Source organism: Herpailurus yagouaroundi, unplaced genomic scaffold (assembly GCF_014898765.1).
Source record: "Herpailurus yagouaroundi ecotype Mexico unplaced genomic scaffold, PumYag 187, whole genome shotgun sequence".
In the NCBI taxonomy this organism is placed as follows: domain Eukaryota; kingdom Metazoa; phylum Chordata; class Mammalia; order Carnivora; family Felidae; genus Herpailurus; species Herpailurus yagouaroundi.
Window position 1 is genome coordinate 33,843,661 of NW_024412418.1, and position 13,630 is coordinate 33,857,290.

General features: G+C 38.4%; 1 protein-coding gene across 17 annotated transcripts in view; it reads left to right on the plus strand.

Moving 5' to 3' along the window:
* The window catches only part of SOX6 (SRY-box transcription factor 6), a 626,712-nt gene that overhangs the window by 539,368 nt on the left and 73,714 nt on the right, over positions 1–13,630 (plus strand). For all 17 annotated transcript variants that reach the window (XM_040495726.1, XM_040495729.1, XM_040495727.1 and 14 more), the window contains 2 exons: positions 2,596–2,779; positions 5,807–5,994. In XM_040495726.1, coding sequence (XP_040351660.1) covers positions 2,596–2,779; positions 5,807–5,994 — 372 coding nt within the window. The remainder of the gene's footprint in view (positions 1–2,595; positions 2,780–5,806; positions 5,995–13,630) is intronic.

A 13,630-nucleotide genomic window follows, 5' to 3' on the forward strand; every position in this document is an offset into this window, starting at 1 on the left:
CTGCTTCAGATTCTGTGTCTCTCTCTGTCTCTGCCCCTTCCCCACTTGTGCTCTGTCTCTCTCTCTCAAAAATAAATAAACATTAACAAAATAATTGCCAGGCTTTTATAGAAGCAAGAAAGTACGAACAATAATAAAGAGAAAACTCAATCAATAGAAATAGGCCCCCAAATAGCACAGATGATAGAATTAGTCATTAAGATGGTAAAAACAGCTACTATAGGGACTTCCAACTTTGCCAAATGAGAAGGTAGGCAAATCTTCCCCCTAAACACACCCACAAAATTTATGTCAAGCTAAGGGCATGCTGTGAGAACCAGTATCGGGCCTGCCACAGTGACAAGGGATTTGATGCTTCCCATGCCCAGTGGCATTGTTGGTGGAAGTGGCAATTACTGAGCTATGAAAATAAATAGAGCATATTCAAAGCTGAAAAATAAAAGATATTATAAACACCACATGTTTAAGAAGATAGAGGAAAATATGAGCATTATAAGGCAAGACATGGAACACATACATGGAATGTCTGGAGATGAGAAATAGTTTTTGAGATGAAAACTATACTGGATTAGTACTGATGGGATTAGTAACAATTAGATATCACAGAAGAAAAGATTAGTGAACTTGATGATGGAATGATGGAACTATCCAGAGTGAAATACATAAAAAAAAAAAAAAAAAGACTATCAGTGCTGTTGGACATCAAATGACCTAGTATGCTCCTAGAGCCCCAGAAAGAAAAGGAAGGAACAGAAAAATATATTTGAAGAAGTAATGGCTAAAAATGTTTTAACATTGAAGAACACTTTGAACTCAGATATCTAAGAATCACAGTGAACCCCAAATAAAAGAAACATGGAGAAAACTAAATATCTAGCATATAAATCACTATTATTTAGAAAGGAGTGAAGAAACTAGTCTAAATATCCTTTGAGTGTAGAGAAAAGAGAAATACATTGTAATGAAGCACGTAAGATGTTTTTGACGTGCATAGTAGATATAACTGTGTTTCCTGAGACCTATCCTCCGTGTAGATATAGATAAATGTACATCTCAACAGATGTACTGGATTATCTATTTCCTACCAAGACAAAAAAAAAATACTACGTTATTGAGTGACTTATTTTCTCTGATAGTTTAATAGAAAGAGAATCTGGGATTTGGAATCCAGTAAAGTGCAATTCAAGTGCTGTCCCTCCATGCATGGCTTTGGACAGTGATTTTATCACTCTGACCCTTCCTCCTCTGTCAATTTAGAATAGCACTCCCCAACTTCATAGACTTATTGTTAGTTAAAGGAGTGAATATGTGTGAAAATGTCTAGCACAGTGCCTGCTGTATACTGGCTTCTCTGTGCATGTGATTTCTATTTTCTCTTTCTAATCTTCTTGAGTAGTCTGTTCTGGTATCTTTTTTGTCCCTCCCTTTAAACAGTGACCATTGATACAGGAAGAGACCATAGAGATCAGCTAGAATCAGGCTCTCTTTTTCTACAAATGAAGAAATTGAACCCCAGAGAAGTCACATGTTTGCCAACGGGGAGGATGTTCTGTTTCCAAGCTCTACTGTGTGCTTTAAAAAATGGCATTAAAAGCAAGTTCTCTGTGCCTTTTCAGAAGCAAAACAGAAGTTAACATTTGCCAACAATTTTTATCTTAGAGCACAATAATATAGATCTTAAAACTGAACATTTAAATGAACATGTTTATATTACAACTAAATTTCTAGAATGATGGACGTGTTGTTATGTGTGTTTAACGGCAGGATAAATGAGACAAAATAAAGGCAAGGAGCTTAGCATTCAAGCTCCTGGTTGCACTAGAGTTACAAGCCAGATATGTGAATACTGTGCTTGGTATAGAAGGACAGGCTTCTTAAAATAGACACTCTGTAAATATGTGTAGCAAAGATTATAAAGAAACATCACTTTAGACATGAAAAATAAATTACATATAGCATGGTATGTAAAACATAATTATAATGTGTGCTTGCTCTTTGCAAAAATTAATTTTAAACATGAATAGAGACCAGAATATAGACCATGAGGCGTGTCCACACCCAGAAAGCCACATAGAAGCCATGCTGTGGCATGCGGCTCCCTGGGCAGAGGCCCAGGAGAGCAGAAGAAGCCTGTGTTTCCATTTTTAAAGTACTTGCAATTGTTTGATTTAAAATATATATTAAAAAATTAGCTGCAGAGCCTATTTATAGTTGCAGGAACTTTTCAGAGAGAATAACACAAAAGCACTATAGAGCTGCTGAAATTTTAAATAATTCTTTGTAAATGCCCTAGGTTAATTTAGATCCTTGAAAACACATTAGGAAATTAAGCTGTAATGTGAGCTAATTCAGATTTTAATTTGGCAAAAAGAATGATCCAACTACACAGTTAATGTAAATAGAAGCATAACACAGGGAAATTAATGAGGTTTCCTTCCTATGAATCTTCAAGGAGGTAGATAATTAGCTTCTTTTGTTATTATTGCAGGAGAATGTGGCATTGTCTCTGAGGTGTAAAATAACTGTGGCTTACTAAGTGATAATGTGCTTCATTTGTCTTCTTTTTTAATAATTATTTATGTTAAACTCTTGTAGGACGAAGCAGCAGCACAGCCGCTAAATCTCTCTTCCCGACCCAAGACAGCCGAGCCTGTAAAGTCCCCAACATCTCCCACCCAGAGTCTCTTCCCAGCCAGCAAAACCAGCCCCGTTAATCTGCCTAACAAAAGCAGCATCCCCAGCCCCATTGGAGGAAGTTTGGGAAGAGGATCCTCTTTAGGTAAATGGAAAGGTCAACAACAGGAAGAGATGTATGAATTGGGTAAAAATAAAGCAGACCTGTTCAGTGCTGACTGATCCCTGTTTCCAAAGTGTTCCTTAGTCCAGGGGACAGGGGTGGGGAAGTAAAATCCTTTCTACTAAAACATAACTAACACCTTTTGGTGTCTTGGGGTGATTAGAACTTTTGGAAAAGTCATAATATAAATCCTGCCGGGATGGGATATTTAGATGCTGATGAGTTAGATCTAGCAAATCAGAGACTTGGGGATTTCTGTGTTTGGTTAGTGCTTTGCCGCTGAAGCAACTCTAGGCAGACGAGAGTGATCAAGAAAACTCCAAGGGCCTAAAGGGACCTGACCTCCAAGCTGCCTGCTAAAAGTCCCAAGTTTCTTTGAACCTTTATATTTTCTTTTTTAAATGTATGTGAATTTTACATCTTATTCCTTATTAGTTTTGCTTTAAAACAAATGTGAATGACACACTTCAATGGCATACTATGAAATAAGATTGGTATCTGATAAGATATGTCATAATGATCCTCTGGTTTCTTACACTCTCTGATATATTGCCAAGTATCTCTAGGGACATTCGTACCCCAGTGAGAAGTATAGAGGAAAAACATGAGTTTTGGCATCAGACAGACTTGGACTCAGAGCCTTCACTTACTCGTTATGTGACCCTGCGAAAGTTATTTAATATTTGTGAACTCAGTTTCCTAATCTCTTAGAGGGGAATATTATTACCTAGCTCATAGGTTGTTGTGAGAATTAAGAGAGAAAAATGCATATAAAATGCCTAACAGTGTCTGACACCTAGAAGTCATGTTATTTAAAAAGACTGGACTGAACCAATACCAACAGATTTACATACACATGTGGAATGAAACAATAAATGTAAAAGCATTTGTCAGTAGCAGAGTGCCAAATAAGTATTAACATGTTGTTACTAAGCCTCTTCGTTTCTGTAAGATACAGAGATTCCAAGGGATTGGGGATTTAGATTCTTCACATTACCTTCCTTGCCTTACTGAGTCCCAGAGCCTGAAATGCTTATTATAATAAACAAAATAATATGTAAGTGTAGTCATGTGCAGTTTAAAAGTCATTTTTGCCTACATATCTCATTTGATTTTTCATAATAATCTTATGTGGTAGTGCATTATTACCCTCATTGTATGATAAAGTAAACTGTGATTCTTACAGGTAAAATGGCTTGCTCACAGCCAGGTAGCTATTAATTAGTAAAGCCAAGAAGACTAGAATTTGGGTCCTCTCACCTGAGTTCTATAAACTCAGTGCTGTTTTACGTGAGGTCACAGTTGGAGTGTTTCTGCACTGTGCTGGGGTTAAGTGAATCTTCTGATGGTGAGACATAAGTTTTCCTCATTCAGATTTGGGACATTAGGATTCATACAGCAGCCTATTCTCATTTTGAGTCAGAGTGCATCCTCGAGGGGCCAGGAGGTTTTCACTCCAAGTCAGTGATACTCGTGTGGGAGAGAGACGTGAGTCATTTCCAGCATGTGAATATGGTTGCTGGATTGTTGGAAGCTATGAGATAAGGAAAAAAAAAAAGCCAACTTAAGGATAAATCCTAGGCTTGATCTTGAAATGGCCTTTCCATAGTCTAATTCTGAATTTTGTTTGGAAAGTATTTGCTATGTATACTGAGCATCATGAGGGACAAAGGAGACTATGTCACAGGCCCTGCTCTTATGGAGTTTATCCTTCAGCAGAGCATATTTCTTGGATCACGAGCTAGAAATAGGCTGAAGCAATCACAATTTTGTCCAGGCAATATTGGATAGAAATGTTTTGTTTTGTTTTTATCAGAAGAGTTCCAGAGCAAAATATAATGGGTTTTCTAAATCCTAATAAGTGATTGTTTGACTTTTAAATAATTTTCTATAGACAGCCTTGGGAACTTTTTCTAAACGCATTCATATGCACATGTATTGCACACACGTAGAGGCGGGGCATAGGCTTGACTCTAGTCTGGTTCTCTCTGTTCTGTCTGAGGTGTGTGCATGCATATACACATACATGTGCTATGAAATGTTCATACCAGGATACAAACAAGTGGATCGCATTAAACTTTACCATAGCAGCTGCAATCTATCAGTCAGCAAGCAGTTGCCCTCTTTCTGTCTAAAATTGGAAAAGCTTATATAAAGTATTAATTTTAACCTACAGTAAAATAGAAGCCATGGAGGAGAATTAGTTTAATTTCATTTTTCCCCCTCCGAGTTGCATGGAATATAATAAAAGTAAATATTTATTCTCACTGTACTTGGAGCTTTGTACTGATGTGAAAACCATTCCCACACATACAGCCTCGCTATCACGAAAATAGGGAGCTGAGAGCAGTGGGTGTTCGGTTGGGGGTAGGGAATGGGTTGTCATTCTCTTGGTAAATAACTGAGGCAGCATGATGAGTAGAATGCTTCATTAACCAGCCAGTGATTGGGGAATGGGGAGTGCAGTGTATTCCTTCCCGCCTCCTCTCTCCTGCAGTGGACATATGAGCACACAGATAAAGATGTCACTAATGTACACATGTAGCCTCACAGAATTTGTTTCTGCTAGGCCAGAGACAGCTCTCTTGCATTAGTATACCCAGGGTAACAGGCATCCTGCACAGAGATCTCTGTACCTGTCTCTACCCCCTTCTTCCCGACTACTCCCCATGTAATTGGTAGATGTAGCCAGAAGACAGACAGACAGACAGACAGACAGACACACACACACACACACACACACACACACACACACACACACAAAATTGGAATCTAGGAACCCTCATCTGTGAGGAGGTGGGACTGGAGTGCTGGGGTATCCTCCAAGGGCTAAAAACCCAGCACAGCTTGGTTTCCCTGTGCTCTATGTATAGTATTGCAGTTTTCTTAATAACAAACATACCCTTTCTTTGTCTGGAGAATGCAGCATTCTACAGGGGATTGGATAGTGGCAGTATTTTGTTAGCATCTAACCTGATAAGCTTCTAATAATGCATCCTGTGTGTGCAGATATCCTGTCCAGTCTCAACTCCCCTGCCCTGTTTGGAGATCAGGACACAGTGATGAAAGCCATTCAGGAGGCTCGGAAGATGCGAGAACAGATCCAGCGGGAGCAACAACAGCAACAGCCACATGGTGTTGATGGGAAACTATCTTCCATGAACAATATGGGGCTGAACAACTGCAGGAATGAAAAGGTAAAACTTGCTTCCCTCCTTCACTGGCTCTGCTGGACCCATTAGCTCATTCTCCTCTGGCTCTTTCCAGGCAGCCAAAGATTTGGGCTTCTAGCTTGAAGGCTTCAACGTTACTGCTGGTGAACAAATACACCCTTTCCCACTTACTGTGGGGTTGCCTCCCACGCACCCAACCTGGCACCCAACCTACCTGCCTATTGGTATCTTTCTGTCCCATTACAAAAGATTTAAAATATTTTGTAATAAAGGGAATATATGAGGTTATTAGAATAGGAATAGACTATCTGAATATATAAAAAGAAGGAAGAAGCATATATGCTCAGGATGAAGGCTACTCTTTACTATGACTCACCATTGAATTTATTGCTAAGTTCCCTATCTGCCAGGGCAAAAAATTAAGGTAAAGCAACTTTCAAAATGCATTCATTTATTTTTTGATTCAACAAATTATGTATCAAGTGCTTATTCTGTATTAAACACTGTTCCAGGCACTGGAGATACAACAGTGAACAAATCAGACAAAAATCCCTGCTCTCATTGAGCCTACACTCTAGGAGAGCAAAGACCATGAGGAAATTAAAAACTACGTAATGTAATGTCAGTAAAGTCAGGAGGTGAATAGATGCCATGAGAGAAATAGAAGCAAGTTAAGGAAGTAGGGAGTTACAGGGTTATTCTTTTCGATGGGGTGGAATGGACTTTGAGGAAATAGCACTTCATGGAGACCATGATGGTGTAGGTGATGTGATGAGTCAGAGGAAAAGGATCTAGGCAGCAGGAATGGTAAGTACAGGGGACCTTAGAGTATAGACCACCAACAAGGAGATCCATGTAGCAAAACTAGCATATGAGAAGGAAGAGAGGTGGGACACAGAGTAAAGTGATAGCCTGGGGTGGAACTTGCTAGACATTGTAGGCCCTGGAAAGGATTTGCATTTTATTCTGAGGGTGATGGGAATCCCTGGATGGGTTTTGTTCAGGGCACAAACATGATCTGATTTACATATAAAAGGATCATCCTGACCAATATGCAAGAATGGACTGTAGAAGTTAAGAATGTAAACACATTCTGACTCAAGAATCTGACTCTGGATTTTGGCTCAGGTGATGATCTCACAGGTTCCTGAGTTTGAGCCCCACACCGGGCTCTGTAGGGATAGCACAGATCCTGCATGGGATGCTCTCTCTTGCCCTCTCTCTCTGCCCCTCTCTCATGTGTGCATGCTCTCTCTCTCTCTCTCTCTCTCTCTCTCTGTGTGTGTCTTTCAAAAATAAATAAACTTAAAAAGAAAAATAAATAAGTATGGAAATAAGGAGACAAGTTGAGAGGCTATTGTAGTACACTGGGTGAAAAATTCTGATTATCTGATGAGTGAATGAAACATGCCATTTTTTTAAAAAAGAGATGACAGTATTTTCCCAGTGCCACATTCTGCAAGTTTTTTTTTTAAACATGAGAACTATATAGGGACACATGAGTAGCATAGTGGGCAGTGTCTTTTAGTAATAGTTTTAGAATAAATTTAAAAAGTTGTTTCCATTCGTATGTTTATTCACTATAGGCTGAGACTGTAACTTATAAGTTAGAACCAAGAACCTCCGCTTTGTTTCTATCCTTGCTAATTCTAGCATGGGTGCTGTGATAGACATTCTACTCTTTTAAATAAGCTTATACTGTCCTATTTCCTAGGAGTTTTAAAAGTAGCATGTGGAAAAAGTCATGATACAAGTATAAGGTCATGTGCACTGTTACTTGAGTATTTGAATGTATAGCTATAACCAGAATGTTGTGTGTTTTTCTTTGTTTCCTCTTCAAAAGGTATGGTGATGTAATAGTCTGAGATTTTGGGTATATTCGTTTCCTAAAATTGTAACAATGACTAAACTAGATGGCTTAAAACAACAGAAGTTTCTTTTCTCACTGTTCTGGAGGCCAGTTTAAAATCAAGGTGTTGGCTGGGCCATACTCTTTCTGAAAACTCTAGGGAAGATTTCTTCTTTGCCTCTTCCTAGCCTCTGATGGTTGCTGGCAGGCTTTACCATTCCTTGCCTTTTAGCTGCATCACTCCCAATTTCTGCTTCCCTCCATATGGCTGTCTTGCGTGTGTGTGTGTGTGTGTGTGTGTGTGTGTGTGTGTGTGTGTGTCCAAATCTCCTTCTTCTTATAAGGACACAAATCATTTGATTTAGGGTCCACTCTAATCCAGTGTGACCTTGTTTTAACTTGATTACATCTGCAAATACCCCATTTCCAAATAAGGTCACATTCACAGATACCAAGGGTTGGGACTTGAACAAATCTATTTTGGAGACACAATTCAGCCAATTACAGTGCGATACAGAGCCATTACTCATGTTAAATCAACCTCTCATCCTTGATTGATCCCCTATACTCTTTAGCCACACTAGCAGACTGCTGAGATTCAAGGGCTGGGCTGGGGTTTAAGGGGATGGAAGTATGATGGAATTCTCAAAGTATGGACATTATCAAAGTCCTCACATAGACTAGAAGGTTTAGCTCTGGAAGTGTTGACTTTCCAAAGTTTAATAAAGAATTTTATGTCAGTCCTCACTGCACTGACTTACTATAATGTTAACATCAAACAATCAATAAAAAATTGATTACTTGGCCTCTTTGCCTTGATTGATCCTCTTGGTGGGAAGTTCAGATCAGGTAGGAGAGAAACTGTTTGGGGAAATGTGTGTCTTTTGGTAACCTGTTAAGCCATAAACTTTTATATACTTGGGACTCGTGGTTCACATGCCAGTCACTGGATCCGCTCGGTCAACTAAGTACCTCACCCTCACAAGGCAGAACCCCTTTTTGAGAACTTCCTGGGTAGATGGTTACATATAGAGTGAGGTTTCAGGACCACAAAAGAAGAAAAGTCTTGCTCCCAACTTCTTCTACTATTCTGATATTAGAGATAAACACAGAATTGATCTTTTGATCTATGATAGTTTTCTCAGTGAGAACACCATGAAATAACATATTTACTTTTAATGTGAATAATATTATAAGATCCTTTTGGGGGAGCTGGGTGAGTGAATAAGTAAGTTTTGGTGTAGGGATATTGAGTGGGAAATTGGGTTAACAACAACAGACTGATACATACACTTGGTACCATCTCCTACTTTACTATTTTGTCAAAGGTTAGTCCTAAAATTAATCTGAGAAGCATGTCAATGACTTATTTATAAGAATCTTTTTTTTAATTTATTAGTTTTCAAGTGAAAGTAATACATGTTTACTGAAATTTCTAATACAGAAAAATATATGGTAAAAAGCTGATTATCCTCCTTACCTTATTAACTACTATTAATGATTCAGAAGTTTTCTTTGAGTAGTAACAATCATTAGTATGTCAGAATTTTCTTTGCATATATGAGAAATTATTAAAGAGTCTTAAAATACATATTCTCACTTGAAATAGTAGTCACTGAGTTGTCACTTACCAGCTGTTTGATATTTGGCAAGTTGATTACCCTCTCTGAACTTCAGTTGCTTCATCTATAATATGAGGATAGTAACCTGAGTTACAATGAAATAAGATACGTGTGAATATACCTAGTACATTCCTGGTGGAGTAGGCATTTTCTTTTATTTCCTATACTTTTTAAGTAAGCCATGGGTGACCTTGAATATATAGAACAAAATATACTATTTTGGCACAGTGAAGAAGTCCTCACACAATAATAAGAGGGTCAGAGGAAGGAAATAGTCAATTTTTCAGATTTTGGCATATTGGCTAACTCACATGGTTAAACTCTTTTCCAGACGAGTTGCTACACAAAGCTATGAAATCTTCAGGTTAATTAGGTTAGGTTAGGATTTCTCAACCTCAACATTATTGCCTTTTTTTTTTTTTTTTTTTGGCTTGATAATTCTTTATCATGGCAGAGTGGGGGCAACTATCTGGCCTCTACTCATTAGATGCTAGTAGCAACCCTCCATTTGGTTGCTACAATTGCCAATTGTCTCCTATTGGGGGAGGAAGGAGAAAATTGCCCCTACTTGAAAAATCACTGGGCTAAATAAAATGTATTTAGAATTAATATGTTTCAGAAACTTCATTCTACAAAAAAAATAAAAAAAACCCACACAAGTTATTTTGTTTAAAAAACCATTGTTATTAAATTATGAAAATCATTTGCTTTTGATTAATGTTATGAATGAAATCTTCTTGGAAAAATGCATCTACAAATTTTTGTTTGGAATATTAGCACAGAGAATATTTAAAACATAATGTGTTCTTAAGCCATTCAGTTTGAAGGAGTAATGAGAAATAAATTCAGAATTGTTGAAGCAATTCTGCCAGCCCCTCTGTCATTCCAACCAGGCCTGGAAGAGAGCATCCTAATCCGTGTGCACCATACCTAGTAGTAAATTGGCACTGGGCATACCTTACTTCCAGCAATGATCTTTCTGTCTGACACTGTGACCTTGTATTGTTGAATTTGTATCATCAGTTAGATTTGGAGTTTAAACTAAAGGTTCTACTAACTTCAAATACTACAGGTTAATTTTATGTATTGGTCATTGACTTTTCTTAATTCATTCGGGAGGGAGAAGTCTGAGGTTCTGAAATCTTATTTTGCTTTGGAAGACACAGGAGAGAGATTAGAGATTAGGTTATGATTTAAAAAATACTAATAAATCCAAACTTGACCTAAAATATGTCACAATGAATGTGACTGAGCCCCTGAGGGTAAATGGTAAAAGTCGTTTCTGCAGAACCAGAAAACCCTGGTTTCCCAGTTGAAACTCTTTATGGGGTTGTCTCTGTAGATGACTTTACTGGGGTCTCTGTAGATGACTTTACTAGGGTTAAAATTTGGGTACTGAATAGTCAAACAGTATCATGGTAGCTTTGGCTCTCTTATAATCAAAACATCCATCTTAATTTTGTGATGGTCCATAGGATACTGAGTTTTCTCTCGAAGATCAGATTTTCTTCTGAGGTCAAAGAGGGTAAATATATAACAATGCAATAAGATAGGTGGAATGGATTGTGACAAACTCATTTTAAGTGTCTTTGGGGTTGTTCACTTTGGAATTATCTTATTTTTCTTAAATCTAAAGATCCATAAATTAGATTTATGAATTTGTTCTTTGTAACCCATAGTACAGTTTTAAAGAGTTTTTCAAGGTGTTTCTGTCACAAAACCTTATAACTTATTAAGCATACCTTGTCACTCTCTTATTTGGACAGGCTTTACAGAGGAGTGTGTCACAGAGTTGGGTTCCTTGAGAAGTGGGACGTGAGATCGAGGCTAGCGAGAATGTTTATTGGGGTGTGCTCTCTCTCATTGCCACCTATGGGAGAAAAAGGACAAAAGAAGGACTGGTTTATGATGTAGTCTGTCAAGCCCCAGAAAACCCCACAGGAAGCTTCGAGGCTGCCATGGCCATTCAGAATTGTCCCAAATTGGGTGTGTGGGGGGTGAGCTTTCACACACTTGTGTCAACCAGTCGTTGGATGAGGGCTACCCTGGGCAGGAGACATGACCTTGGGTGAGGTGACTCTCTTTAGCTGAGGCAATGCCAAAGAGGACCGACAGCTGGAGAAGGCTGGCTACCAACAACAGTCCCTGCAGGTTGAGAGTGTAAATCTTTCAGTCCTGAGGTGGGATCTGGGAAAAGCATCACAATGTCCACTGTGGAGTGTTTTTGTGACATTTAGTAGCATTAGATATATACAAAGCATGTTTTATATGTTTGGTAAGTGTGGACAAATATCTATTACACAGGAGTGGGGATGCTTGTGTCTTTATAACATATAGACTCACATATATGTCCATCAGAATGTGTGTTTACCCATGGCATATTTCACTTTATTGGGTATATCCCAATTTTAGCACTTCAAAATGAAACATTGTTGACTTGATTGGTCAGAACGGCACCAATGGAGTTGTTCTGGTTGGTTGTGTCACAGGATATTTAGGGTCTGTTAAATATATAGATTGTAGGGACAATAGACTGTAACAGCACCTTAGGAGCTGTTATGCTCCATCATTTCAACATAGCTTCCATGCCTGGATTGTGAGTGTCCTGCCAGCAGAAGTCTAAGTTACTGCCCTCGATTGTAGCATTCCACGTCAAGAACACCATTCATCTTTATCCCTAAGTACCAGTGCAATTAGATCATATTATAGACTAATTGCTTACCAAATTTTGTTGTTTTGACATCTCTAAGATAGAAAGTATTTCACTTATGACAATACACAGCAGAATTTTAAATAGGCTGCTTCCAAATGTCCTTAGCGCTCAGCTAAGGGCATCTGGCCAGAGGAGAGGTGAGACAGAGTGCGCTGTTTCAGTGTTAAAGTGTGATCTCTAACTCCTCTGACCTTCCTGACATTTGAGTGCTGACTAGGTAATTGGTTAGAACTTTCCTGAATAGCTATTATGTTACTTGGGAATCCGGTTATTTTGCTCATCTTAATAATCCTGATGAGCCAGGAGATTGATTCCCTACTGATCAGAGTTGGTCATAAATAGGTAGATTACACATCTACATGCATGTGGTCTGAATTGCTATTCCCCTCACCTCCTGAGAGTCTTTTAAGAAAAATGCTTGATCTTATCATGTGTCAAAGCAAGCTATCATGGACACTCCTGTCATACTGTCTGTCAAGTACATTGATGGGATTAAAAGCGTAGAAAGAACTGGAGGGGACATTACATTTGATCTGGCCCAATCACTTCAGTTCACTGAAGGAAAACCTGAGGCCTAGAGAAAGGAAATGACTTGCCATGGTCACATAGTGGGTTCATGGCAGAACAGAAATTAGATTTCAGCTTTCCTAATTCTCAGACAATGATGTTCTTATTTATAGAACTGTGCCAGACTCATTTATTAATTTTCTATGAGCTCTTTAAGACTGTTACACATAACAATACTTTTTACATTGACAATCTCAAAACTTTGATAGAATCAGACAATAAAAATCAACAAGATCTATGAAGCAGAAAAGCATTGAGCCCCCTGCTTCCTGTACCTCCTCTCTGGGTAGGTCATTCTTCTCTGCCATGATGTCTATTGGTTCTGCCTCTGGAAAGGTATCAGTCAAAAAACTGAAGGTTGAGCGATGTTAATATAGACAAAGAGGCAAAAGTGGAGGCTAAGTGTGGAACAGTAATAGAATTAGAGGCCACATAGTATTTTTTTTTTTTACTTTCATGATATAAACATTTATTTTTATTTATTTAATTTTTTTTCAATATATGAAATTTATTGTCAAATTGGTTTCCATACAACACCCAGTGCTCATCCCAAAAGGTGCCCTCCTCAATACCCATCACCCACCCTCTCCTCCCTCCCACCCCCCATCAACCCTCAGTTTGTTCTCAGTTTTTAAGAGTCTCTTATGCTTTGGCTCTCTCCCACTGTAACCTCTTTTCTTTTTTTCCTTCCCCTCCCCCATGGGTTTCTGTTAAGTTTCTCAGGAAACCTTCAAGGAAAGGGTAATTATCTCCATTTTATAAGCATGTTTATTGAGACTCACAGACATTAAATAACTTGTGTAAGAAGCACAGCACAGGCTACTTCCAGGATTAATCCTGGAAACTGAGTCCCAGGATTACCCATACTCTTTACAAAATACTATGTGGCCTCTAGTATTTTGTAAAGAG